This window comes from Ovis aries, chromosome 3 (genome assembly GCF_016772045.2).
Source record: "Ovis aries strain OAR_USU_Benz2616 breed Rambouillet chromosome 3, ARS-UI_Ramb_v3.0, whole genome shotgun sequence".
Taxonomy (NCBI): Eukaryota; Metazoa; Chordata; class Mammalia; order Artiodactyla; family Bovidae; genus Ovis; species Ovis aries.
The window spans coordinates 219,984,409-220,012,131 of record NC_056056.1 but is presented as its reverse complement, the minus strand read 5'-3'; the positions used below and the strand labels follow the sequence as shown (position 1 = coordinate 220,012,131).

General features: G+C 53.6%; 1 protein-coding gene across 5 annotated transcripts in view; it reads left to right on the top strand.

The window, feature by feature from the left end:
- Window positions 1-27,723, top strand: part of SCUBE1 (signal peptide, CUB domain and EGF like domain containing 1) — a 129,113-nt gene that overhangs the window by 17,675 nt on the left and 83,715 nt on the right. For all 5 annotated transcript variants that reach the window (XM_027966005.3, XM_042247848.2, XM_042247849.2 and 2 more), the window contains exon 3: window positions 4,415-4,543. In XM_027966005.3, coding sequence (XP_027821806.3) covers window positions 4,415-4,543 — 129 coding nt within the window. The remainder of the gene's footprint in view (window positions 1-4,414; window positions 4,544-27,723) is intronic.

Genomic DNA, 27,723 nt, shown 5'->3' with positions numbered 1-27,723 from the left:
AATCAGGGGAGGTTTGATCTGTGAGCAGCAGATGGTTCTCCGTTCAGGATTCTGGATGGGCAGGTAAAGCAGGTTGGCCCCAGAAGCCTGTGGGAGCACTCCAGGGCTGGTGATTGGAGACGAACTGATCATTCTAAGTGCTCGGATCTGGGGGAATCTTTTGGGAATGGATTGAAGGCAGAAATGTAAACAGTACACACTGCTCTCTTCAGGGCATTCGCATCCACTGTGCCCTACACTATGGGGAGTCAAAGGAAGGGAAAGGGTAGAGTTGTTTTTCGGTATTTAAGTTCATTTTTAGTTTATTTATTTATTAATATTTTTTGTCTGCTCCCCGTAGCTTTTGGGATCTCAGTTCCCCGATCAGGGATTGAACCTGTGTCCCCTGCAGTGAAAGCAGAGTCCTAACCACGGGACTTCCAGGGAAGTCCTAGAGTTGTTATACTGACTATCCCATCAATCACTTTATAGAAGCAGTCTCCTTATAATGCCTTACGTGTATGGTGATCAAATAGTTTATCATTTTGATAGTAGAAAGGTTGCTGTTAGTAATTATCAGACAACAGGCATAAACTAGAGCTTTGCCGGGCAAATTTGGGTGTATGATTCTCTTAACTGGGGAAAGACATCTTTCTCAGACAACGTCTTAAAACAGTTTGTGCAATTGAATTTTATGGATGTGGTGACTCTGTAACTGATTGTGTTTCCCTCCTTGCCTTGGCTTCTAAGAGTCTCAGAGCCATATTTGTGGCCTTCCTTTTGTAACTGTGCTGAAATTACCAATCGTTATCTCTGCATACATTCACCAGCTTTCCCTTATACTTCAAGCCTTCATTTATTCTTCTTCAGCACAAGGTAGATAGATAAGGGACTCTCAAGAGTCTTCTCCAACACCATAGTTCAAAAGCATCAATTCTTCGGCATGCATCTTTCTTTATAGCCCAACTCTCACATCCATACATAACTACTGGAAAAACCATAGCTTTGACTAGACAGACCTTTGTTGGCAGAGAAATGTCTCTGCTTTTTAATACGCTGTCTAGGTTGGTCATAACTTTCCTTTCAAGGAGCACGTATCTCTTAATTCCATGGCATTAATTTCATGATAGTCACCATCTGCAGTGATTTTGGAGCCCAAGAAAACAAAGTCTGTCACTGTTTCCATTGTTTCCGTATCTACTTGCCATGAAGTGATGGGACCGGATGCCATGATCTTAGTTTTTTGAATGCTGAGTTTTAAGCCAGCTTTTTCATTCTCCTCTTTTACTTTCATCAAGAGGCTCTTTAGTTCCTCTTCGCTTTCTGCCATAACGATGGTGTCATCTGCATATCTGAGGTTATTGATATTTCTCCCGGCAATCTTGATTCCAGCTTGTGCTTCATCCAGCCCAGCATTTTGCATGATGTCCTCTGCATATAAGTTAAGTAAGCACAGTGACAACATACAGCCTTGACGTACTCCTTTCCCGATTTGGAACCAGTCTGTTGTTTCATGTCCAGTTCTAACTGTTGCTTGTTGACCTGCATACAGATTTCTCAGGAGGCAGGTCAGGTGGTCTGGTATTCCCATCTCTTTCAGAATTTCCCACAGTTTATTGTGATCCACACAGTCAAAGGCTTTGGCATAGTCAGTAAAGCAGAAGTAGATGTTTTTCTGCAACTCTCGCCTTTTTGATGATCCAATGGATGTTGGCAATTTGATCTCTGGTTCCTCTGCCTTTTCTAAATCCAGCTTGAAGATCTGGAAGTTCATGGTTCATATACTGTTGAAGCGTGGCTTGGAGAATTTTGAGCATTACTTTGCTAGCATGTGAGATGAGTGCAATTGTGCAGTAGTTTGAATTCTTTGGTATTGTCTTTCTTTGGGGTTGGAATGAAAACTGACCTTTTCCAGTCCTGTGGCCACTGCTGAGTTTTCCAAATTTGCTGGCATATTGAGTGCAACACTTTAACAGCATCATCTTTTAAGATTTGAAACAGCTCACCTGGAATTCCATCACCTCCACTAGAAAAGACATGGGCTTTGTAAACAGCAAGACTTTGTTTTGATCCTTGCCCTACCACTTACTATATGACCTTGAGCAATTACCTCTCTGCACTTTAGTTTACTCAACTATAAAATGGAGTTAAAATACCTACTCCAGAGGGTTGGTGTATGTTTCAGGAATAGATACTTACCTACTGAGGTACAAAGTGAGAGGGAGCGGCTTCTACCCAACACGAAATAAAACTCCTTCCCCTCAGTCTGACTGATCCAGCCTAAGTCACATGCCCACACTGGGACCAATAACAGCCATTAATTCCATATATTGTTTGGTTAGACTGACCAGGCTCCACCCCCAGGGTTGGGACCAGGCCACGTTGTCCTGAGTCACCTGCATGAATGAAAGAAAGGAAGGAGGCAATAGTCTAGGAGATGCTGGTTTGGATCAGCTGAGAGATGGTGCCATGTTTATGGATAGTAGAAATGGGTGACCAGTTCGCAGACTGCACCCATGTTAAGAGTGTAGACGAGTCACATGTTGGTAGCTGATTATATGTCAGTGGAGAAATGGAAGGATAACAATATTTACTGGGATGGAGAACCCCAGGGAAGTGCAGGTTGATGAGTTAAAGTTGGGCCATATTGCCTTTGGAGTGAATGTGGGCAATCTAGGGGGAGAGAGAGTTAGATTGGTATATCTGGGGCTCTGGCGCAAGGTTGGAGCCACAGAGATTGAGTGGTAATCAATATCTCAGTCTTTACAAATCCATGTGCCCTTTCAAACACAAAATCTTATACTCTGCCTTTAATGTTATTTAAAACTTCTTAGTACATTAAGTATAACGATTGAAAGCAATTCCAATGACTTACAGCTCTGAGCCTGCTTGCCTGCAGACACTGGTGGCCTCTGCAGGCAGGAAGCCTCCTGTCTCTTGCACCTCTGCAATCCAGGCTGCTTGTTCTTCCCTCATTATGGCTGGGTGGCTACCAGGAGGATGCTGCACAGCCCAGACCCTGTATTCCAGCACTTTCAGGGCTGGAGTATTTCCTCTGCTGGCAGCATTCCTGGCAGACAGGTGTCCAGACAGTGCTTGGTCACCTCCAGAGTCGGGGGGCTCACTACCCCATGAGACAGGCTCTGTCTTCCAGATGGGACATACCTACCCTTGAACATTAATTGGCCCTTTTGGCTTTCTCCGCTGTGTGTAGCTCTGTCCTCTGGACTATGTGGAAAGAGCACAAAGCTGGGTGTCTCCCCTTGCCATCCCCTCAGGCGTTTGTGGAAGCGGCCAAGTGTGCCTTGAGTTCCCTCTCTGCTTAAGGGTGGCGGTGGCCCCTTCCTGGCTTTCATAGGTGGAACCTCTCGTTAAAAATCCCTGCTTCTGGTTAGGCTGTGGGAACACTTCCGTATCTGCTTGAGAGGCTTACGGTTGCCATCTTTTCGTGGGCCTGTAGAGGTCGAGGTGGGTAGGTTGAACGCCACCAGTACCCCTCGTTCTGATGGGGAATTGCACTGGTTCGAATCCCACTTATATAACACATCAAGGTGTGTGACCCTTGGCCAGGCTTTGGCTTTGCTGTGCCTCAGCTTCTTCGATTCCCTTGTAAAATTGGAATACAGATGACGGGGGTCTGTGCCTCATAGTTAATGTGGGGATTGGGGCCTTAATGACACATGGTGTCACCCCTGGGACTTGGGTAGCTCATTGAATGTTAACTGGACTCGCTGCTGTAGCTCTCCAGGCCCTCTCGAATCTCTCCGGAACTCCAGAACTGATAGCTCTTTGACCCCTGATGGGAAATGTTGAGAAACACTTAGAACGGCAAAAAGGGTGACCTTTAGGAAGGCTATTAGCCATTGTTCATAAGACAGAAGTCTTTGTTGTAACAAGGAAACTAAAGCAGTAGAAATTCAGATCTGGAAGGAAACCCTGGGGGGTAGTATACAGCCTTTTGTCTCATTCCAGAAGTTAGGTTTTTTGGTGGCATGAGAAGTTCATTTATTTCTTAGCCCCTCTCTCACAAGTAATGAGCTCTCCACTCTGGGCAACTTTCAAATAGCCTGAAAACAGCTAGCCCGGGGGGGATTTTATATAGGGTCCTTGCATGCTGTTAGTGTTGAGAGAGCTTCAAGGGGGTCAGAGCTGGGTGTGAATCTTGCCTGCTTCACCATCGGGGGATCTGAAAGTCACTCCAAACATGCCTGCCACACGACCTTGCTCCCCAAGTTGGTGGCTGACTGCCTTCCAAGGCCAAGATCTTCATCTTTGTAACCTTTGGATCCACCCCCCCGCCCCCAGCAAGGACTTGAGTTAATGAATACCTGTTGAGTCATCCCCTAACCACTCATGTCCCAGTGTCTTCAGTGGTGGGGGGAAAGAGGACCCCCGGGGTCTTCCTCTGACACCTCTCATGCGCCTCATTTTGCAGACATCGACGAGTGTGAGAATGACTACTACAACGGGGGCTGCGTCCATGAGTGCATCAACATCCCAGGGAACTACAGGTGCACCTGCTTTGACGGCTTCATGCTGGCACACGACGGACACAACTGCCTGGGTGAGTGAGGCAGCTGTGCCCTGCCCACTGGGCACACCCTGCCTCTTTCTCAACTCCAGCTGGTAACATTGGGGGCAGTGGGAAAGCTTATCCACTTTTGGTTCCTTGGGTCGAGAAGACCCCCTGGAGAAGGAAATGGCAACCCATTCCAGTATTCTTGCCTAGGAAATCCCAGGGAGAGAGGAGCCTGGAGGGCTGCAGTCCATGGTGTTGCAAAAGAGTCTGACATGACTTAGTGACTCAACAACAACGATTAGGAAAACAGTCCTTGCTAGGACTGTTGTAAGAAAATAGCACAGCTTGAGGAGCTTAAACGGCAAGAATTTATTTGCTCACAGTCCTGGAGACTGGAAGTCCAAGGACAAGGTGCTGGTGGGTTTGTTTTTAGTCTGAGGGTCTCTCCTCAGCTTGCAGATGGCCGCCTTCTTGCCGTGCGTTCACGGTCATCTCTCTGCATGCATGTACCTGGTGTTTCTCTCTCTCTCTGCCCTAATCTCTTCCTATAAGGACACCAGTCATATTGGAGTAGAAGCCATCCTAACAACTCATTTTCAACATAATTACCTTTTTAAACGTCCTATCATAAATACAGCCATGTTCTAAGGGTAAGGATGAGACCTTCAACATATAAATTAGAACAAAACATAATTCAGCCCATAACAAGGATTCTTATATGCTTCCACATTCTCCTAGTTCAAATACATATATTTTTAAGCCGGTTGTATAAATTTATGAGTAGTGCAAACTTTCTGGGTACAATTGGGAAAATGTAGAAGAACGAAGAGAAACTGGAAAGCATCTTAGTTTCGCTGGTGTGTTTGCCTTCAGGCCCCTGGCTGTGACTACCTGTAGTTGCCATCAGGTACCTGGCCTTTGTCAGCACCACTTTCCTAGTCGCCTCATCATTTGATCAGTGACTAACAACCTGCGGCTGCTGTGATAGAGGAATACACTGGGTGACCTGAGGGATAGAACTTTATTCTGTCACAGTTCTAGAGGTTCAAAGTCTGAAGCTGTGGTGTCAGCGGAGCTGGTTCCTATGAGGCTTAGAGGGAGGCCCTGTTTTACCGTCTCTCCTGGTAGCCTCGGGCTTGCCTTTGCGCGTAGATCTGTCTCTGTTTTCACATCATTTTTGTTCTCTGCATGCCCGTCTCTGTGTCCAAATGTCCTCTCTTCCTAAGGACATGGTCCTGTTGGATTAGGGGGCACCCTGCCGACCCATCTTAACTTGATCACCTGCCAGCAACCTATCTCCAAAGAAGGTTACCCGCACCGGCCCTGGGGGTCAGGACTTCAGCATCTTGGGAGGGATGTAATTCAACCCATAACAGAGGTGGTTTGTGGTCCACGGCAGGAGGAACAGCTCCTGGTAGAAAGCCCATGGTCTCCAAACAGATGCCCCTGTCCCCCCAGCCATCTTCTGCTGTCAGCTGCTGAGCGACCCGGGGAACAACAACTGGAGCCTCAGGGGTGAGACCATGGGCTTAGCATCTTAACACCTCCGAGCCTCAGTGTCTTGTTGGTAAAGGAAGGTTGTGAAGAGAAGCTGTCTCACACACTGCTGTGAGCAGTAACTGCGATCGTGTCCAGGCAGCTGAGAAGTGTGCAAGTCCCAGGGCGCTCAGTCCTGGGAGGTGTTCCCATCACCCTGACAGCCACGGGAATAACATGCTGTCGGCCTCCCCAGGTTGTGTGTGGGAATGAAATGGCACCGTGCAGTGGCTGGTGCTTGGTGAGTATAGTCAGCAAACAGGCGTCAGTATTACTGTAGGTGACTTGGCCACCCTTCTGTGGTCGGACATTTACGTTGTTTGCTTATTTTGTTTGTTTGATTTGCCATCAGAACCCAGAGGTGGTTCTGGGCATAAAACATTTTTTCTTATTTTCCCAACTGTTTCCTTAGCAAGTCTTCCTGGAACTTCTGGGTCAAAAGGATTATTTGGATTTTTTTATGGCACTCGATGCAGTGTCTCCTGGAAGGGCTGGGTAAACCTTCTATCGTGCCAGCTGGGTTTTTGGTGTATGCATAGAAAGCTTGTGAAAGAGGAAAGGGCAACCCACCCCAGTATTCCTGCCGGGAGAATCCCATGGACACAGGAGCCTGGCGGGCTACAGTGCAGGGAGGTTGCAAAGACTTGGAAAGAACTGAGTGACTGAGCATGCATGCTAGGAAGCTGGACACCCCCAGTGCTCTGAAACGCCTCTAGAATTAGCAATGTATCCGTCTTCAGTTCCTTTGCCTGTTTTTGTTTAATGCATATTGGATCTCAGATTAGCTGTTATGGGAAACAGATCTGTAAACATGTAATTACACCCAAAGAAAGTGCCGAAATGGAGGTCTGGACAGCAGACTGTGGAAGCCCAAGGGGTCTATGAAGAATCACCCTGCGTGGGCTGTGGGGTTGGAGGGTGGGGGGGAAGTGTGCCTAACTCCTCTGGGGGACTTCAAAGAGGAAGTTGCCTTGAACAGGATCTCCAAAGGTAGGGGTGAGGGCAGAGCCTGTGTGGAGAGCCATGGGTGGCTCCTTGAGGCTGGGCGCGGGGGGGAGTGGGAGGAATGGCGGGAGGTGGAGCTGCAGGGGAAGGCAGAGCCTTCGATGAGATTGGAGAGAACTGAGGCTGGACTGCGTTTGTTGTACCAGAATCCACGTTCAGTATTGTTCACGTTTTATCTCATGTAATCCTCCCAAGAAGCATAAACATTTAACCTTCCAGGTTGTTGGCCCTTTTTTTCAGATGATAGAGTACGTTTCAGGAACAGATTTGTCCATGAAGACAGACCTGAGAGTCTGCCTGTTGGGCTTATCCTGAAATCCCCAGTGGTCAAGAGGCCACACCTTCGGACCTGCAGGTTCTGAGCTCTGACCCTGGTTCCTCAGTTATCAGCTGTGTGACCTTTGGCCGCTTCACCTCTAGGCCTGTTCCCTCCCCAGAAGCAGCATCCGCAGTCTCTGTCCTGTAGGGCTCTCGCGAGGACTGAGTGGGGTCGTGGGTGCCAGCCAGCTAGAGAGTGGGTGGCTCAGAGCGCGCAAACATCGCGGGCCTTACTCAGCCTGGTCGACCTTCAGACCAGACGCGTCGCGGTGGGCTAGTCTGACGCCTCCGAGACCTCGCTGGGGCCAGGCCTGCTGTCTGCACTCCCCAGGCTGTGTCACACACACAGCCTGCCTTCTCGTCACCCCTCTCTTACCTGGCTACAATCACCTGCCTGTAAGCACCCATATTCCTGGCTACGGTGGGCAGGTAGACCCAACACCTCCAGACTAAAGGAGTCTGTGCAGGTTTTGTTTCAACAACGTGATTTCCATAGTGGGTTCTTTTTATACTGATTAATTTAAGGAACTGGGTAAGACTCCCCCACCCCCACCTCTGAGCACAGATTGCAACTTCATACGGCTCTAACTCATGCATATGGCAGCCGAGAAAAGGCTCTCTCTGTTGCTCCTCTGCTTTTAGCTGAGGGCAGACGCTTTCCAACAGACGTCTTGATGTTTGGGCTTTTTCCTTCTCATGTCAAAACTCCGGCTCTGGAGAAGTCAGACCTCGGTTCCAACCGGCTCCAGCCCTGCCTGACAACGCAGAGCCACAACCCCCTCACCCACAAAACGCTGAAAATGTGCCCAGCTCCGTGTCGGGATCACAGAGGCTTGTAAACACTGGCTGAAACCGTCACGCTGTAAGAGGAAGCTGGACTTAATGGAGCTGGAAGATGTGGTCCAAACTCTGTCACCACTACTCATGAGTTTGAGAGCAGTTACTCAGACTCTCCAAGTCTCAGTTCCCCTAACTGCAGAATGGGTCAGGAATACCCGTCTCAGGGTCATGGTGCCAGTTACATAAGAAAGTAGATCTGGAGAGCTGAGCGTACTGCTGGGGAGGTGCTGCACGGGTCAGGGGTGTTGCCACACTGCAGCAGAGGTTTCAGGCTCGCCACCCACAGTCCAGCCCGTGAACGTGTTTGGTTTCCTTCCCACTCACCCCGTATCGCTGATGTGATGATGATGGCGGTGAGGATTGAATTATTTGTCCACATTTATAAATCAAAGGATGTCACATAAAACTCAGTGTTTCCAGCTCTGTTTCTGCTTGGCCCTAATCCCTCCATCCCTGACTTTGTGGGTCTGGGGCAGGAATGCATATCCCACATGGCCAGATATGTAAAGGTCGTTAGGAACCTTCAATCTAAAATATGTTCAGTCTCTTCTGCCTTGACAAGCGTTCTTTCCTCGTGACTTGGCAGGCTGGAGTGGAATTTAGAATTCTAGGACTTCTTGGAGTTTCGTGCCAGAAAGTGGTTGCGTGGGCAGTGCTTGCTCCCCACCCCTTCCTCTCACCCCTGGCCCTGTCCTACACCACAAGGTACCTGAGGGCACCCTAACCTGAATGTATAAGCCCTGGCCATTTGCCCTGAAGCCTTCTTCCCTTTTTCTTGATCCTGTTATCTGTCCTTCTGAGAAGAGACATGTTTGGCGGGGGGGGAGGAGGGGGGGTTGGACCGGGAATCTGGGGGGCCTCAAACACCCAGATGCCATGACCGCCTGCGGACTGCCCCCTCCATGGGGAGGGCTGTAGCCACAGGAGCGGCAGAGCAGGGACCCTCCAGGCATGAGGCCAAGAGCAGCAACTTGGCCAAGAGCCTCCCTGTGGGAACAGCAGCAACTGGGAGGACCTGCATCAGGCTCCCTCTTGGGAGAGTGTGTACAGTCCGGATCGCCACGCGCCCCGCCCTTCTCTGTTGCTCACAACCTGTTGGTCATTTAGCCCTCTGCTCGGCCTCAGTAGGAAGTGTTCATGCTGCCTGATAGAGCCTCCAGCACAAGGCCTGCCCTCAGTGGGTGCTGGTGGCTGTGAGAAGCTGACCGAGTTTGGGGAGGGCTCTGTGTTCCGCATTCTCTCTGCTTTGTGCAGCCCTGACCGGCTCTGGTCAGCCACTCTTGAGCCCCACCCCACAACCATCACCCGTCAGGGACAGTCAGGCCTGTCTGCATCTCCTGTTTTGTCTCCAAAAGCCTGGGTCAGAAGTCTCGTCCGCTTGGAACATCCCTCTCTCAACCACCACCGAATTCCTTCATGATGATGGCTGGAACTGAGCCTGGTCAGCACAGTTTGAAAAGCGTTCCGAGCTCGTAGGAGAAATGAGGCTGATGGCTGAAGGGTTATTTTCTTGCCTGGGTTTTCACAGTTGAACCTTTTCTTTTCTTTTGAGCAAATGAGGTTATTTTCTTGTGGAGATGGCTTGCCTGGGACCGTGTCCTGGAGGGTGGCCAAATCTGTCCTCTGGGGAGTAAAACCCTCTTTCTATTTGACATCTTTATTGAGGAATTTCTCAAATATAACAGAAAATGACACCAGAGGGAATTGAAACCATGATGAGATCCTTGCTCAACCCCAAATGACTGCTTTTAGCGTTGTAATTACTTGAAATAGCAGTAGTTCTGTTTGAAAAATATTATTCCAAACTCCATGCAATTGGACATAAGAGCAATATTTAGGCTAATAGAATAAGGTTTTTTTTCTCATCCTAAATTAAAACCAGCGGTGGATAATTTTTTCCCGACTCCACAAAGCAAGTCTCCTTTTCCCCTAAAGCCATTAGTTCACTTAGCCAGATGTTCTCTGCGACCCCAGTCTTTATCTTGACTTACTGAAAAATACGGTTCTCAAGTTGCTCACAGTTTGAATTTCGGACTTGCTTCTCAGCACATTTTCCCCTGACGAAGAGGAGTCATCTGCACAGATTCAGCAGAAAAGTTGTTTTGTTAGGCGGATCGCGACATTCCCGTTAACACTTCTTGAGCACTTACCTCGTGCCAGGCTCCTCTTAGGTGAGGTGAGCGGACTTTAGCTGAGTGTCTGCTGTGTGCCCGGAGTCGCCTAGGATGTTGTGCTGACTCTCTTACTTGGTCCTCACGCATCCCTGAGCAGAAGTCATCAGTATCCCCTCTTTACAAATGAGGAACTGAGGCTCAGAAACGGAAAGTGACCCATGTAAGCTCATACAGACAGTAAGTGGTCAAGCTGGGACCAGGACCCAGATCTATTCATTTGCCAGTTCAAGCCTGTAAGCTACTGCCTACCCCTTCCCCATGGCACTCGAAACAGACCCCACTCTGGGAGGCTGGTCTGGATCATTGGGAGTTTGAAAGCCCGCCACCCCACCCTGTGAGTTTGGGACTCTGTGAAATCCTAGCATCTGCCAACCCAGGTTGGTGGGTGGCCTGCTAAAGGGGATGGGGGCAGCCCTTGCTCTGGAGAGCTCCCCCAAATCTGTACTGCCCCCCAGGCAGGTCCTTGCTACCTATGCAAGAGCTTTCTGTCACCCTTGAGCTTCTTTGGGACATTGTGTTCCCCGTGTGACCTCTCAGAGCCCTGTGATCACTGAACGCTTTCACGTGGCTCCCGTCGCTTTCACAGCCGCACCCATTTAATCTGCTCCCAAGGCCCCTCAAGCCAGGGCACTGCCGGCCTCCTCTCCTCACCTCTCATCCTCACCCACCCGTGCCCTCTGGCCCCACCAGCCTTACACCCACCATCCTTCCATCCCTCCTGTCCAGCGCTGATCCTTGTGACCCCTGTCCCTGTGTCTCCCTTCTCTCCAAAGCCTTCTGTGACCACATTGTACACACCGCCACTTGGCCCTGTGCTGGAGTTCTGTCTTCTTCCCCTGCAGGCAGAAGCTCTCTTGTTTATCTCTCCTTCTTCCTCCTCAGAATTGAGTGCTGTGTCTGGCAAATCATAGGCATATAATAAATATTTGTAGAGTGAACAAATAAATGAGTTTGAAGAAGTGCCTTGTATCCTAGGTCCTCAGGCTCAGCAAACATCCGTGCTGGGCATGTGGCAGAGATCCAGGGGAATTAGATGGAGCACGTGTCATGGGACCCCCAGATTCACGAGAAACCCAGAAATGTTCATGGCTCAAACCACAGGTGACACAAGGCTCCATCCAATATTCATCCATTCATTTATTCAAAAAAATGTTCAGAAGCCCCGCTGCGTGCCAGCGCCAGCTTTAAATGCTGAAGGTACACCGAGTAGTGAACGAAGCAGCAAGCGCCCACAGCAGCGCAGGGAGGAGACAGCGCGCAAGCAAGCACGGAACTCAGTGAAGTAAGTTCAGTCAGGCCACCTGCAGTGAAAAATAATAACATGACTGGTGGACCGCAGCCACAAAGTCAAAAGCCGCCTGCTCCTTGGAAGAAAGGTTGTGACAAACCTGAACAGTATATAAAAAGCAGAGACATCTCTTTGCCGACAAAGGTCCCTATAGTCAAAGCTACGGCTTTTCTAGTGGCCATGTACCATTGTGAGAGTTGGACCATAAAGAAGGCTGAATGGCAAAGAATTGATGCTTTTAAGCTGTGGTGTTGGAGAAGACTCTTGAGAGTCCTTTGGACGGCAAGGAGATCAAACCAGTCCATCCTAAAGGAAATCAACCCTGAATATTCATTGGAAGGACTGATGCTGAAGCTGAAGCTCCAATACTTTTGGCCACCTGATGCAGAGATTCCAACTCATTGGAAAAGACCCTGATGCTGGGAAAGAATGAGGACAGGAGGAGAAGGGAGTGACCGAGGATGAGATGGTTGGATGGCGTCACTGACTCCATGGACATGAGTTTGAGCAAACTGCGAGAGATGGTAAAGGACAGGGAAGCCTGGCGTGCTGCAGTCCATGGGGTCGCAAACAGCTGGACGCAACAGAGTGACTGAACAACAACTATGTGATAGGAAGTGATGGGCAGGGCAACAGTGTTGGAGAGCGTGGTACACCTGTGACCACTGGTGCATTAAAAACCTCCCCACACGCAGTGGCATGAAACACCAGTTTACTCTGCTTGCAGATTCTGTGGGTCAGGAATTCAGAGAGGATGCAGTGGGGATGGCTGTCTCAGCTGCTCTGTGTTTGGGCCTCAGCTGGGTAGACTTGAAGTTGGATATGCCTTGATGGGGGCTGGAATCATCTGGAGACTTCTCTGCTGATGTCTTATGGTTGAAGTTGGTTGTCAGCCAGAACACTTCTGGGCAGCCTCTTGGTGTGGTCTGTCCACACAGGGTGGTGTGGGCTTCCTCACAGCATAGCGTCCGGGTCCCAGGAGAACAAGATGCAGTTTTACAGTCTGCTCTCAGAAGGCACTTCCACCCAGCTCTGCCCATCAAGGCAGTTACAGAGGTCCCCCAGTATTCACAGGGAGGGGACTTGGTGAAGGGCCTTCAGGAGGAGGAGGAAGCTGCCCATCGAAGACCTAGGGGAGATCTTCCCTCCAGGCAAAAAGGGGAGGACAAGGGCAGTGGCCAGGGACAGGGACAAGTTGAGTGAGTTTGGGAACAGGTCATTGTACCTGGAGGATCTGGAGGGAAGGAGAAAGCCTGGAGATAAGTTCAGGAGGGAGCCGGGCCAGGTCATGTCAGGTCTTATAGGCCCTAGAAGGGAGTTAGGATTTTATTCTAAATTACCCGGGAAACCATGGGACATTTTAACCAGGGATTGATGTCTTAATAGATTTGCCTTCTGGCTGCTACATAGAATGTGTTAACGGGAAATAGGAGACAGAGGCCATTATGGTGGTCTAGATCAGAGATGTTGGTGGCCCATCCAGGGTGACAGTCGTGGAGGTGATGAGATGTGGGTGAATTCATGTATGTTTTGAAAATGGAGCCAGAATGGACTGATGATGGATTAGATGTAAGAAGTGAGGAGTGAAGAGGAACCGAGAGTGACTGCTGGGTTTTTGCTTGGAGTTACTCTGTAGCTTCTGGGAAAGACTGGGGGGAGGACAGATTGTGGAGTGGGGATAGCGTGGACTGAGAGTCTGTTGCTGCTACTGCCAAGTCACTTCAGTCGTGTCCGACTCTGTGCGACCCCATAGACAGCAGCCCACCAGCCTCCCCCGTCTCTGGGATTCTCAGGCAAGAACGCTGGAGTGGGTTGCCATTTCCTTCTGCAATGCGTGAAAGTGAAAAGTGAAAGTGAAGTTGCTCAGTCGTGTCCAACCCTTAGCAACCCCATGGACTGCAGCCTATCAGGCTCCTCCGTCCATGTGATTTTCCAGGCAGGAGTACTGAAGTGGGTTGCCATTGCCTTCTCCAAGAGTCTTTTGGGCCAACTTCAATTTGACATAATCAGTAGCCATCTGAGTGGATACGCTATACAAGTTCAAAGTCTATGGGGGTAATCAGGTCTGGGGTTCAGGGGAATGTGAGAGCCTAGAGCTTCTAGTTGGACTATAAAGAAAGCTGAGCGCCAAAGAATTGATGCTTTTGAATGGTGGTATTGAAGAAGACTCTTGAGAGTCCCTTGGACTGCAGGATCCAACTAGTCAGTCTTGAAGGAAATCAGTCCTGAATATTCATCGGAAAGACTGATGCTGAAGCTGAAGCTCCAGTACTTTGACCACTTGATGCAAAGAATTAACTCACTGGAAAAGACCCTGATGCTGAGAAAGATTGAAGACGGGAGAAGAAGGGGACAACAGAGGATGAGATGATTGGATGGCATCACCAACTCGATGGACATGAGTTTGAGCAAGCTCTGGGAGTTGGTGATGGACAGGGAGGCCTGGCATGCTGCAGTCCGTGGGGTCGCAAAGAATTGGACATGACTGAGCCACTGAACTGAACTGAGAGCTTCTAGATGGCATCAAAATTGAGAGCTCTTAACAGTCATTCATCTCAGAAGATCTCCTGAGTGCCTGCCCTGTGCTGTGACCTGGGCTGGGAGCTTCCAGTTTGCAGATGAATGGCATATTCCCAGTCCTGGAGGAACACTGGGAATCAGCCTGCATAGCTTTGAATCCTGGATCCATCACTCAACTTTGTGACCCTGAGCAGGTAACTTCATTTCTTGGGGCCTTGTATCCTTATCTGTTTGGTGGGGCTAATAGCAGGGATGATGCAGAGACCAAATGAGATAAGCTTTGCAGAGCATATGCCTGGCACTCAACAAGGGCTCGACAGATGTGAATTGTCTAATTAGCACTTATTCCTAGTGTGTGGTCAGGATACTTTTTAAAGAGAATGGATGTCTTTTCTGAGCTAGTGAAGATGGGGAAATGAGCCTCATCCCTGAGCTGGGTGTGAAGTCCTTTGGTGGGGACTGCCCCACGTGTTCCACGCAGTGCTCCTGTCCAGTGAGCCACGGCCCGCCACGCTCCCCGGTCAGAACCTGCCCCTTCCTCTTGCAGTGATTCTTGGGCTCATCCATTGACATGGGCCACGTGGCATCAGGGCTGTCCATCCCAGCTCTACCACATACTCACTTTGTGACCTTGGACGCATGTCACCTCTTTCTCAGTCTCGGTTTTGTGGTCTCCAAAATGAACATGATGCCTGTCTGGCAGGATCAGATGTGCACTGGGTGGCACCAGAGGCCACCAGGCAGAGGAGCAGAGGAGGAGAGGAGCTCTGCAGGGCCCAGCGGGGCCCGGGGGGCCCAGCTGCACGTATGGGAGGAAGGCACCGTGGGCGCCCAGATGCTCCATGGCGGTGCGGCGGTCACAGCTCTTCCCTGCGCCGGGCTGGTCCCTGGCAAGATGAAAGAGCCGCGCCTCGGCCCTTTTGCAGGCGCCCCCTCTCATCCTGGAAGACAGCTGGAGACAATGTGTTGCTCCCTGAACCCCTGACGAAGGCTCGACTCGCCTCTGTTTATTTGTCTTTATACTTCAACAGCGCAAATGCATTTCTTGCTGGGAAAAAGAATGCTGACCATTTTAACGTGAAACTAAACAGTTTTAGTCAAATACTTACTCCATAAACAGCAATATTTTTCAAGGTAAACTGTGGAGGTTTCTTCCTGTCTTATTTCTGCCCTCCCTCCCCGCTGGTCCCTGTTCTTGGCCCACATTCACGTGGTCTGAACACACTTGGTTGGAGGGAGTCACTGTCAGAGGACAAGCTGGATGCAGACTCACTTCCCTTCCCAGCTTTTTACAACTGTTAATCTGATGGAAATTCTTTGGCCTGAGAAAAGGAAACACACTGGACTCAGTGTGCACCTTTATAAATGGGCTTCCTTCTTTCCCCAAATCATTGCAGAACCAGGGAGCTCCTGCAGCGGGCAGGGAGGTGGAGTGATGGAGACCCAGGCGTGTTTTGGTGGTGGAGTGGCCTTCTCCAGCCTCAGGCCTGCAGCCAGCTCAGGACTGGGGCCTGGGGGGAAGGCTGGGCAGAGCCTCGGGTGCTTCTTATAGAAGGGAGCCAGGCAAATTCCGGGGGGCATGGCAGTGGGCCAGGAATCAAGCTCCCTGGGCCATGGACTTGCAGGGGGACCTCAGGAAACTCCCTCCCTCTCTGTGCCTCAGTTTCCCCATCACATGTGAGGTAAGGAGTGGGATTCAACCAATGGTTTTCAGATTCTGTGGGGTTTTGTGTCCAGCAGCAGAACCCTTTATTTCCAGCAGAATCCTACAGTGGTCACACGGCTTTGGCTGAAATGGGAGGCAAGACTGGCAGGGATGAGAGCCCCGCTCTCTGGGCAGCCCAACCCCCACAGGGCCCTGTTTGGAACCCCTCGGCCTGGCTGCTGTGTCAGAGTCCTTCTCCCTCCGACAGCTCGTGATTGGATGTCTTGGTGGCATAGAGTGTCCCCAGGGATGGTGGCCAAACTCCTCATCCCTTCCATATGCAGTCCCCATCTACCTCTCTCTCCTTGTTTCTCAGAGCTCTAATGTCCAGCATGCCAAATAACTTCCGTTTTCCTAAATGCACCCCCCTTTCCTGCTCTGGAGTACCCTACACCTACTGTTCCTTCTGCCCGGATCACCCTTCCCCGTGCTCTTCATTAATTCTTCGTGACCCCCACTTGTCACACGTCAGCTCGGGCATCAGCCCCTCTGGAAAGCTTTCCCTGAGTTGCACACCGTTCCCCTGGGTGCCTGTAGCCTCCCAGACTGCCCTCTGCCTCAGCACTGAGCTCCTAGGCTTGTCCCTGGACACCAGGGGTGGGTCTCTCCTGCCTCAGGAGGTCCTGGAGGGCCAGGCTCCAAAGCGCCTTAGCTCCGTGTTCCCAGGCCCCACGCAGACTCATCTGTGTGATGGAGGGGTGGGTGGGTGGCCGGGGAAGGAGGCAGAAGGTTTGATGCTGACTGCCCGGGAGAGCATGGTCTGCCAGTGGTGCATACGCAAGCCTGGCCCAGGAGCAGGGCTCAGGGCTCTTGAAACTTCCGAGAACTGTGAGAGGGCAGGGGTGTCTCCTAGCAGCCCACGTGAGTGAGGCCCCTGCAGCCAGCTGAGCGTGGAACTCCCCTGTTCCGTCCTGCCTCCAGGCCCAGCTCCTTCTGGTCTCTGCCCTAGAGGAGCGGAGAGCACGGACCTCGGAACAGACGCATCACCCTTGGCCCCCAGCTCCCTTCCCAGCGGGGGTTGCAGCCAGCTCTTCAGGCTCATTCTTCTTATCCTGAAAAGAGGGGTGACAGTGTTCCTGGGAGGGGGCTGTAGGCATGGAGCGAGGTGGGCATTGTGGCGTCAGGAGGCCCCTCGGCCTCTCCTTTTTGCTCTCCCTTGGGTGGCACCTTCAGGTCAGAGACCACAGCACAATACAGGGCGGCTCTTCCTGTTGGTAGGACATAGTTGAAATCTGTTGTCGGCCGCCCTGTGCCAGCTTTGAATAGGACTCAGTGTGGTGACCTGGGGAAGAGGTCCTGCTCTGTCCCAGGGTAGAGAAGGCCAAGCCCATAAACAGCCAAGAAAAACAGCCAGTTGCTGAGGACGGGACAGGCAAGCAGACACGTCCCTTTGTCTTCCTTGTTTGCAGTCCATGTGCCAAGGTCTTGGTCGGAATTCAGAGAAGCAAACAAAAAATAAGTGTCCTGTGAAAGCTCTTTAAAAATACTTTACCACCAAAACATACCCCAGACCAGAACTGAACTGTGTGCCTAAAAATGGGAGTTATCAGCAAGTAAGGGAGTCCCAAAGTCTGCGACCCAGCTCTTCCTCTGCCAATGAGCTTGCTTACTCTGGAGCAGTCCGTGCCTGGGTGGTGATGGGGGCCACCCTGGATGTGGGCCGGGCCAGGCTGCGTCTAGACACGTGCTGCAGCAGCCATCCTTTCCCAGCACCAGCAGACCATTTATCGTGGCCTTTCGCCAGCTCCGTGCCTTGCCTGCCCCCACACCCTTCCCTGGCACCCGCCTCACCCCAGCCACATGCAGCTGGAAATAGACTAGCCGGCAGAGAGGGCTGGTGCCCAGCTGGCACTCCTTGTCTGTGGGAAGCAGGTGGCCTTGGCAGCCACCCAGATGCCTGGTCTGGGGTCTCTAGCGACCCCTCAGGTGATACCTTAGTGGTGGGAGAGTATCCCATGGCCCCTTGCCCCTCCCTGGCTCATGTGCTGGCTGCCAAGGGGTCACATGCCAGTGGGGTCGTTGGGAGGAACCTCGGTGGAGTGGGATCCTCCTGGGGCCCTTCTTCCCATTGGAGGAGTCTGGGGTCTTCAGCCTGGCAGTTGGCTCCTTGTGCTCCTGGCTCTGCCGGCCACTCTAGCCTGCCTTCTCACCCTACAAATGTGAAGCCTGTCCCCACCCTCTGTGCTTCCTCCCACCTTGGAGGACGCCCCCTCTTGGCTGTCCTGAGCACTCCAGTTCATCCTTGGGCACCTCTTCCCTGGCCTTCCTGACAGCGTGATCGGTTCCCCCCACTACCCCCCCCGCCCGTGGACCAACCAGAGGCATAGTGCTCCTCAAGCAGAGTTGAAAAGGTCTGTTTACTTACCCATCTTCCACACGCGTAATAATTATACAGAACCACTCAAAGAAATCAATAGACAAGACAGAAGATAATTCCCTCATTAGCTTGCCACCCCAACAGATCAACAGCTTTCAGGTCCTAACGCTCTTGTCTGAGGTCATCTGTGTGTAGAACTGGCCATATATGGCTGGGATCGTGCGTTGATATTTGTACGCCGCTTCCAGCCCCGGATTCTATCAGAACGTTTGTCGCTGTTGATGTGTAATCACGTAGCCAAGATGTGGGGCTGGAATCTGAGTCCAGGATGTGGGGGGCCTGACTGAGAGCTGCTGCTAGGGTGGCCATCTGGTTGGGAGAAATGGTTTGTAACCTCTGGTCGGCAGCTGCCCCCTGAGTACCCGCACCTGCCAGTCAGGAGATCCGGAGATGAGTTAGATGTAACTCCCACCCTCGGGGAGCTCTGGGCTCTATGCAGTAATACTCACAGCTCAGTGTCCTTGGTGTCAGTAACACGGGCCCGAAGCACTTGGCAGGGAGGGGGCCCACTCCCCCTGCCAAGTGGGGACAGGGATGGGGCGAGGGGAGGAGGCAGGGGCAGGTGCAAAGCCTGGAGCTGAAGAGGCTCAGCCAGGAAGGAGTGTGGACTCAGGGAGAGGAGGAGGCAGAGGCGTGTGAAATGGCAGCCTGTCAGAAGAGGCACACACCGTTGCTCCCCGGGCTTGCGACTTGGAGACCTAGGCCGGCAGACGCAGGCCTGGCGGGGGACTTCCTCCGTCTGCACCTCGGGCACCTCAGATGCCAGCCTGGCTCCTCACCCCCTCCTTCAGTAGCCACCAGGGCCTTACCTACTGCTCCAGCCTCACCAAACATATGCACATGGGTGTGCACACGCACACACACACTCACACACACACAGACACGCACGGCAGGCATCCCGTCCCCAAACACAGCTCTCCCTGAGCCGGTCCTTGTGCGGTTAGGCAGAGGCTCCACAGCCCCAGAGTTTGGCCTCCCAATCCCAGGTCTTACCTGGTCTCACCCCTTCTCCCACCCTGGTCGGGCAGCTCCCTGGGGGCAGGCCTTGACCTGCTCATTGCCTGCTTCCTGCCTGTTGAATGAATGAACGGACACACACACATGTGCCAGCACAGCTCTGGGGGGACGGGGCGTTAGAAAGATGACTTCAGGTGGAATGGCGGGTCTTGCAGGCGTGCTCCCGGGTGGGAAGCCAGGGAACTGGGTCCAGAGTAACAGGGGTCCAGCAGGCAGGATGCGAAGGTTTGCGCCAGAATCCCGCCTCTGGGAATTCATCTGCAGAGAAGTCCCTCACAGCTGCCCAGATGCGACCCTCCCAGGGGAGCTCACTAAGGGAGTGGAAGAGAGACAGCGCGAGGGCAGGGGCTCCGTGCAGCCTGGACAGCGGCAGGTGAGAAGGGCAGCCAGGACTGAGCCCCAGCCTGACCAAGGCACCGACTCAGCTCTCAGTGAAGCAGGGCCAAAGGGGCATGCTCTCAAGGGCGAGAGGGCGAAAGAGTGATTCGTTACCACTAGCTGAAACTCAGCAACATGAAAAAATAAAATAGATGCTCGTGATAGGAGTTGTGGCTAGAGTATAAATTTGTTGATCTTTTTTCCCCCCACTGTTTTTCAAAATTCCTTATACATTCACATTCTTAAATAATGAAAGTTTTATTGGACAAGTGATCGGGACCCATGCTAAGCTCTTGAGGGCAGTTGTGCTATGAAAAGGTCATGCCACAGCCTGGCCTGGAGAGGGAGAGGGGCAGCCTTGGGGGACACAGTGGTCCTTGTGATGCTTCAGCCAGGCTCAGTGCTGCCTTTTCCACGAAGCTCCCTGGTGCCCATGTCAGCTCTCTACCTCTGCCCGCTTCCAGTCCCTCTGCCCGCTACTTTCTTGACTGTATCAACTCTCCTGGCACAGACTCATTCCTCAGTCCCACTGTGTGTGCATGACCCACCCAGGGCCTGGCAATGAGGGACTGCTGAGTGCAGGAAGGAAGTGACCAGCTCACTGCCAGCCCGGTGAAGAAGTCATCACAGGCTGGGGTGGGAGCCCCCACTCACAGAGAAGTCCCAGGGCCAACTGGGGGAGGGCGCTGTTGGGAAGAAGGAAGGAAACGGGCCACTGGGAAGCACCCACAGCAGCCTGATAAGGCCCAGATCTTAACTCTGCAGTTCTGGAAGTTGGAAGAAAACATTGAGTTTAACTGGGAAGGTTTAATGCTTGAAGGTTCGGGATTCCAGGCAGTAGCAACGGTGGGAAATTTACGCTGGGAGCAAGGTATTTGACCTGGCCAGAGTCAGGTGTGATGGACTGACCGGAAGGCCCGTGTGCACCGGGGCGGTCCGGGGAGCTCCTGGGCTCGCCTTGACTCTGTGGAGTCTTTCCCAAGGCAGTGGGGCTCCCCCTGCCCCCCATGCAAGCCTGCAGGGGTAATCACAGCCAGCTGGGCCTGCTTTATTTCTGAGGATATTCATTAAGAATCCTGTCAAAAGCATTTCCCCTTCTTTTCTTAGAGCATCTTGCTTTGGTTCCAGGGTTTGTTCCTAGTTGATTTTTCTCCCTTCCCTCTTGCCAGTCCTCCATTCTCATCCCCATCAAAACAGATTGTTCAAAGCTCCAGTGCCTCCCACAGATGTCCGTCCAGGATCACGTTCACAGCTGCCCTGTCAGAGGCCTGAGGGCGGGGGACTAAGGCATCCAGTTCCCGTCCCGGGCCCGTCACCCACACGTCGGTGACCGAGGGCAGACTGCACTCACTGCTTGCAGCTCCTGTTATAACACTCTGCTCCTGCCCCAGGCCGAGGCCAGCTGGGACACTGTAATGGGAGTGCTGACACGGAGCAGAGGCGCGTGGAACGGGAGTTCCCTTCCGTCTCCTGCAGCTTTCTCTCATGCCCTTGCTGGAGAGATTAAAGGAAGAGCTGGTCTGGCCGCAGTTGGCATAGACCAAGGCCAGTGAAGTGTCATTCAAGGGCACAGCCCACCGTCTTCAAGCCCCTACCCCCACCACCCGCTTCCCCAAGCACTACTCAGAATGGGTTTTCTTCAGCTGAAGACTCTGGTCCTCACGTGAGTGAAGGCACTCAAAAGCAGGAAGACACTTTGGGCTTCCCCAGCTTACCAAGCGTCCCAAGTGGCTCTGTTCATTCGCTGTGCACCAGAGCCCACAGGCTGGCAGTGTTTGAGGGTATCTACTTCTCTCCATCCTTGTCTCCCCACTCATCTCCCCACGAGCTGCCCACAGGCGGGGCAGTGCTCACCCACACAGTGGGGTTAACTGCTGGGCAAGGCTGTGCCAGGCAGATAAGCGAACCTAGGTCTTCTCCAGCCAGCTCTCACTCTGCCCTCTTGCAAACCCACCGGCCAGCATTCAGTCCTGTCCCTGATCCAGCGCTGCCACCCAGGGCAGCCCCTCCAGGGCCACTCGGCCCATCCCTGACGGGGCAGGCCCGCAGCCAGGGCCTCCAGGCCAGAGCTGCCTGCCCTAGCCAGTTCTCAGCCCATACTCGGTCCACAAGCACGCGCTGTTTAAAACCCCAAGACACAGCCACACTCAAGATGTCCCTGTTTCCAAGGGCTCTGCGTTCTCCGAGGAGACAGAGAAGCAAACGCAGAGCAGACGCCAGTGACTGGAGGCGCCGGCGACTCCCAGGTGTTCTGGCTGAAGCAGCTGTGGGTGGTGCTGCCGTTTGCTGAGATTCAGAAGGCTGGGGAGGGGCCTGGGCTTTGCTTTGTTCTTTTCTGCTTTCGTTGTGGACGTGGAGATAGTTCACTGTGGGCCATGTTAAGCTTGTTAGGTTTGTCCTGCCTGTTGGACATTCAAGTCCAACTGATTGCACGTGCTGATCTCTGAGTCTGGAGGGTGGTGGAGCGGACAGCCCTAGAGGTTTGGGCAGTGTTAGCCGGTAGCTGGCTGGGAAAGCCATGGGACAGGCTGACAGCTCCTAGGAATGGAGCCCAAGAGGAGCCCAGGTTTCTGGACATGGCCCCCACAGGTGCACTCACCTCCCAGGGCCTACTCTAACGGAGGGACTGTCTACGAAGTTGGAGAAAGTGTTTGCCAACCATGTATCTGACAAGGGTCTACTATAGATCTAGGATATATAAGAACTCTTGCAACTCAACGGTAAAAAGACAGCCCAGTTTAAAAGTGGGCCAGGGGGCTTCCCTGGTGCCTTGGTGGTAAAGAAGTCGCTGTCAGTGCAAGAGACAGGGATTTGATCCCGGCTCCGGGAAGATCCCACACGTCGCCAAGCAATGAAGCCTGTATACCACAACTACCGAGCCTGAGCACTAGAGCCCGGGAACTGCAAGTCCTGAAGCCCACGTGCGCCTGAGCCCATGCTCTGCAGCAGGGGAAGGCCCCTCAATGAGAAGACCACGAACTGCAGCTAGAGATAACCCCCACTTACCACGACTAGAGGAAGAGCCACGCAGCAGTGACCACCCAGCGCAGTCCAAAATAAATAAATAAAAGTTTAAGCCTCAATTCAGAAGCGGGCCAAGGATTCGAGTAGCCGTCTCTGCACTGTTAAGCAGCTGGTAGTCGTGGTCCCCTGAGAAGGGTGGCCCAGGTGGTGAGCAGGCCGGAACCTGTATCAGGAGGGAGCAATTCCGGAAGCTGAGGCCGCTCTGCTCGGAGAACAGGAGGCCGAGGCAAGACTGAGTGCTCCCTTTGGATGAGGCTTGTGGTCAGTTTCCCAGCTCAGGAGGGACTTTGCCGTCCCCCAGAGAGTGTCCGCCCTTGTGACGCCCTGCAGCGCTTGCGCCGGCTTTGTGCAGCAGTAGTGAAGACGGATCGGTGCCCTGCGTGTGCTGGCACTGTGCTGAGTGCCCGTGTATGTTTGTCTTTAATTCTTGGCTGGGCTGAGTCTTTACTGCTGCTCCCAGGCTGTCTCTAGTCGAGGCGAGTGGGGGCTCCTCCTCGTCGCGGCGCACAGGCTTCTCACTGCGGTGGCGTCTCTTGTCCCCGAGCCCAGGCTCGAGGTGCACGGGCTTCCATAGTTGTGGCACGCAGACTTAGTTGCCTCGAGGTGTGTGGACTCTTCCCCGACCAGGGATCGAAGTCCCGAACAAGTCCCCTGCACTGGCAGGCAGATTCCTAACCACTGGGCCACCGGGGAAGCCCTGTGCTAGGGGTTTTACCACCATTATTTTCTTAATTCCCCCAAACAGCCTCAAGTACTATTATCTCTGACTTTTAGAGAAGGAAACCAGGGCCCCAAATGGTTAAGCACGGTGCCAAGGTCACATCGCGAGACCTTACTGAATCTAATACCCCAGAGGCCATGACTTGCAGGGCAGGAACCAGGACCCATAGGTAGTAGTCTCAGGGAGACACATGTTTATAGACTACGTGTTGATAAGACCCGTGATTGTAAGCTGAAGCAGTCAGCAGTTGGAGTTAGGCAGCAAACTCCTTAGATGTTCTGTGCTGCTCAGCCATCACTGGGAGATCGCAGACAAGGGGGGCCCAGCTGAGGGAGGCAGTGACCAGACCCTGTGGGCCAGCAGCCTCAGCAGAGCTCTGTCCCACCCTGGCTGGCTCCTCGGGTCTGGGTGTGAGCGTGCTGGTCTGCAAAGCTGACCCCACCAGTCATCACCCAGTGCTGAGCTTGGACTCCAGCCTAGCCCGAGGGGCTCAGTGTCAGAACGGGAGACCCTGTGTCTTCTGCACACAACCAACCTGCTGGGAAGCCAGGAGCCCCAGAGAGGGCCCCAGCTGATGCCCCAGACCAGGAGGTAGATGGGTCCCGGGAGACTCCAGTCACACCTCCTGCCTGCTATGCCAGCACTTCTGACAGCTCGGGGAGTATCCTGGATCTGGCGGAATCCAGGCCCCAAAGCTGCTCTAAGACTCGTGTGTATTTTACCCGAAATCTAATCCATCTGGTTCTCATTTATTTACACTTAACTCATCAAATGCAATTTTGCAAGAGCCGCTCGATAGCCAAGAGGCCTTTTCTGCCTAAGCCTCCCTTCTGAAAGGAGCCGGAGAAGGGCTGGGGCCTCGGTCCTCCGGGACCAAGAGGGAGTTCTCAGGGTTGGAGGCTGAGTTTGGTTTCTGAGACGGGCCAGTGCCGCTGCCTCGGTTCCCGGACTCTTGTTGGGAGCTGGGATGCCGGAGCCGGGCACAGCGCCGGACACACAGTAGGCTCTTGGCAGCCGGCAGAACATGGGTGGGGTTCAGGCAGAACACAGAGTCTCTGTTTCAAATTGTGAAGCGTTCATGGGAAACACAAAGCAACCAAAGCTGGATCCAGAAGTAATTTCTCGTTATAAATAACTGCAAACCTGGATTCTTGGTCCAAAGTAGGACAAACAGTCAACTATTAATAAAAACAAACACCAGCACCTTGGGCCAGAAAGCAGACCTCATGGGCAAACCACAGTCCCGCCTGCAGAGTCCTTTCAGAAGCACGTCGACCTGCAGCCCCTTGGTGTCAGCTCTGGAAGCCTTCCTGCTGGAAAACAGCCACGTCCATCACTGCACGCAGGCTGGTGGAGTGGGCCCATCAGCCACTGGTGGGGGTGCGGGCGGCCTTTTCCACGTGAGTGGTGAGCACACTGAACAGAAATGGGGAGAAGTCACAGCTAGGGTTGGTCTCTCCTGACCGCAGCACCCAAAGCTGTGCTCATGCAGGGCAATGCAGAGGTGGGCGGGGGCACCTGACCCCAGAGACCTTGTTTGGACTCCATCTTTGGTGCTTGGCTTCCCTGGTGGCTCCGACAGTAAAGTGTCTGCCTGCAACGCGAGAGACCCGGGTTCAGTCCCTGGGTCGGGAAGATCCCCTGGAGAAGGAAATGGCAACCCACTCCAGTACTCTTGCCTGGAAAATTCCTCGGGTAGGTTACAGTCCATGGGGTCACAAAGAGTTGGACACGAGTGAGCGACTTCACTTCATTTTGGTGCTTGGGGTGCTGTGTGCTGTTCTCACCAGAGTCCTCACTGAGGCCACTGGGATTGAGGAGGAGGAGGCTACAGAGGCCAGGCCATCTGGGGCTGGGTTTGTGGAGCCCTGGTGGAATCTTCTGTAGGGGGAGGCGGAGACCCAAGGTGAGGCTGTGCCCCGGGATGGGAGGCGGGACAGACGGCAGGGCAATGAGGAGAGCCACCAGCCTCAGGGACTGCTGAGTGTGGGGTGCACGGAGGCAGGGGTTTCTTGGGCCGGGCTGGCTGGGTCAGGGCAGGCAGAGCCAGAGCCTGACCCCTGCTTGGCCTCCTTGGTGCCCTAGTCCCCCTCCCTCCCTCCCACCTTCCATCCTCAATGCACACCAGGCTGAGGGCCTCTGGCTGGGGAGCAGCCCTCAAGGCATGCAGGCTGCATATGTCTTTTACCCCAGACTACACTGGGGCCATCTGTTTCAGAGGGTGTCTTCTCCCAGCCACGCCAGCCAAGGCCCCCAGGGCAGGGACTCTCCCTTCCCAGCACCCTGGCCTGCCACCCCAACCCTGCCCCAGAAGATGGAGCACTCCAGCAGTCCTAGAGGCTCAGCTGAAGATGTGTGTGTTACAGGAGGGAGCACATTCTCGTCGGGGGGGCGGGGTGGGGCGGGGCGGGGGGGCGGTGGGGAGTTCCTGCAGGCTGGTGCCTTCCAGAGGGAGACCTGGCTGGTCCAGGCAGCCCACGATGAGCTCTGTGCCAGACCTTCACAGCGCTGGAGCCTTCAGGGCCCTTTCTTCACTCTGCCGTTTAGATCTTCTGTTGCCAATTAAAAGGGTTTCCCAAGAGGAGCCTCCTAGCGTCTGCCCCAGAGCCCACGGGGCCTCCTCTCTGCTTTGGAGCCAAGGCCCTGTGCCGAGGAGCTCCCTGCCTTCTGGGAACATTCAGCCATGGTCATAAATAATGATGAAGGACCACGGGCTGCCAGCAGGGTTCAGAGGCAGAGCGCGCCCCCATCCCCCTGGGAGCTGGCTCGGGGATCACGGTCGCAGGCAGGAAGCAGGCTTGCTCCGGGCCTTCACCTCACGCACAGGCCCAGCCTCCACCCGAGGCCTGGGTGGTTGGTTGGTGGCACTCTGGCTTGTCAGTCTTCCCCGGGGACTGTCCCCTCTGCCAGCAGGACTGGTGGAAATAGGGGCCAGGAAGTGAGAGCCCTGGTGGAATCTTCTCGAGGAGGGCTGTGCAGCCCATGGGCGCTTCCGGAATCCTCTCTCGCCCAAGTGGTCCCAGGCCCTCCCCACCCGTGCCCTGCACCTTCCACACCTCCTCTCCTCATCTTCCAGCCTCAGTCACAGACCACCCCACCTCGGCTCCCTTCACCTCCTCCACGGAGCCTCTGCCTCCATGCTCAGGTCTCACACACCGGCGGCCCGGTGAGCAGGGGCTTGACCCGAGGCGTTCATTCTGGGGCCCTGGCAGCTCACGGGGAGTGGGGCATGCAGCAGGGGCACAGTGTTTGCAGGAAAAGTGTTTCCGGTGGATTTCAAAGGCGAGGGCTTCTGTCTGGACAAAGAGGGCGAGGGCGTCCCGGAAAGAGGTACACATGTGCACGTGAAGGCACGTGTGATTGACGGGGAGTTCGGAGAACAGGGGGGTTTGGGGGGCTGAAGAGGCGGGCCGCCTGTGGAGAGCCCCGAATGAGCCCCGCGGCCAGCCCAGAAGGAATCTGGACAGCGCCCTGCTCCGGGGGACTGACCTTCTATGGCAGAGCTCCCCGTCACTGCGGTATACAGGCACACATGTGCCCCTCAGCGTGTCTGCTCACTCCTGAGCACCCAGCCAGCCCAACCCTCTGCTGGGGGCAAGGACCTGCAGGAGACTCAGGTCTGTCTTCAGCCCAGAGCAGAGACAGGACGGCCAAGCCCAAGGGAGGCAGTTGGAAATAAATCAGCTTGGCTGGGGGCCAGGGGCCGGCAGATTCTGCCCAGGACTGGGAAGACTTCGGGGAGGAGGGGGCTTCTGCCCTGGGGTTTGGAGGCACGAGCATGTCGGGTCAGGGGAGGACTGTAGCCTAAACACCCAGGGACCTGACTGTCGCCGCCATGACTGGGCGAGAAGCGTCCTCACTCAGAGAGGCTGAGTCACGGGAGAGTAAGGAAGAGCTTTGGATCCAGACCCACAGGGCTTCCTGTCCTCTTTCCGCCTGGTTTGTAGCACTGGGCAAGTCTCTTCCCCTCTCAACTTCTCGTCTGAGAATCAGCGTGCTGAGAATAACGCTCCCTGTATGGATATATTGGGCGGATATGTTAAGATAGTGCCTGGGCCTCCCAGCTGGGACCTGGCCAGCCATGAGGGCTATCACTTATGATAAAAAGGCTCCCGGGCCTTGCAGTCAACATGTAGGGGGCGGGGGCTCCCACAGAGGGGCCCCTCCGTGCATGGAGCCGCCTGGAGAGCAGGAAGAGGACTGCGCGTGTCTCAGGCACTCCAGAAGGGCTTCCTGGAGGACGCAGCCTGAGTTCCTCCTGTGGGCGAGATCTCGCCACATCACACGGGCCACAGGCCGGGGACAGAACTCAGGTTGTCCGA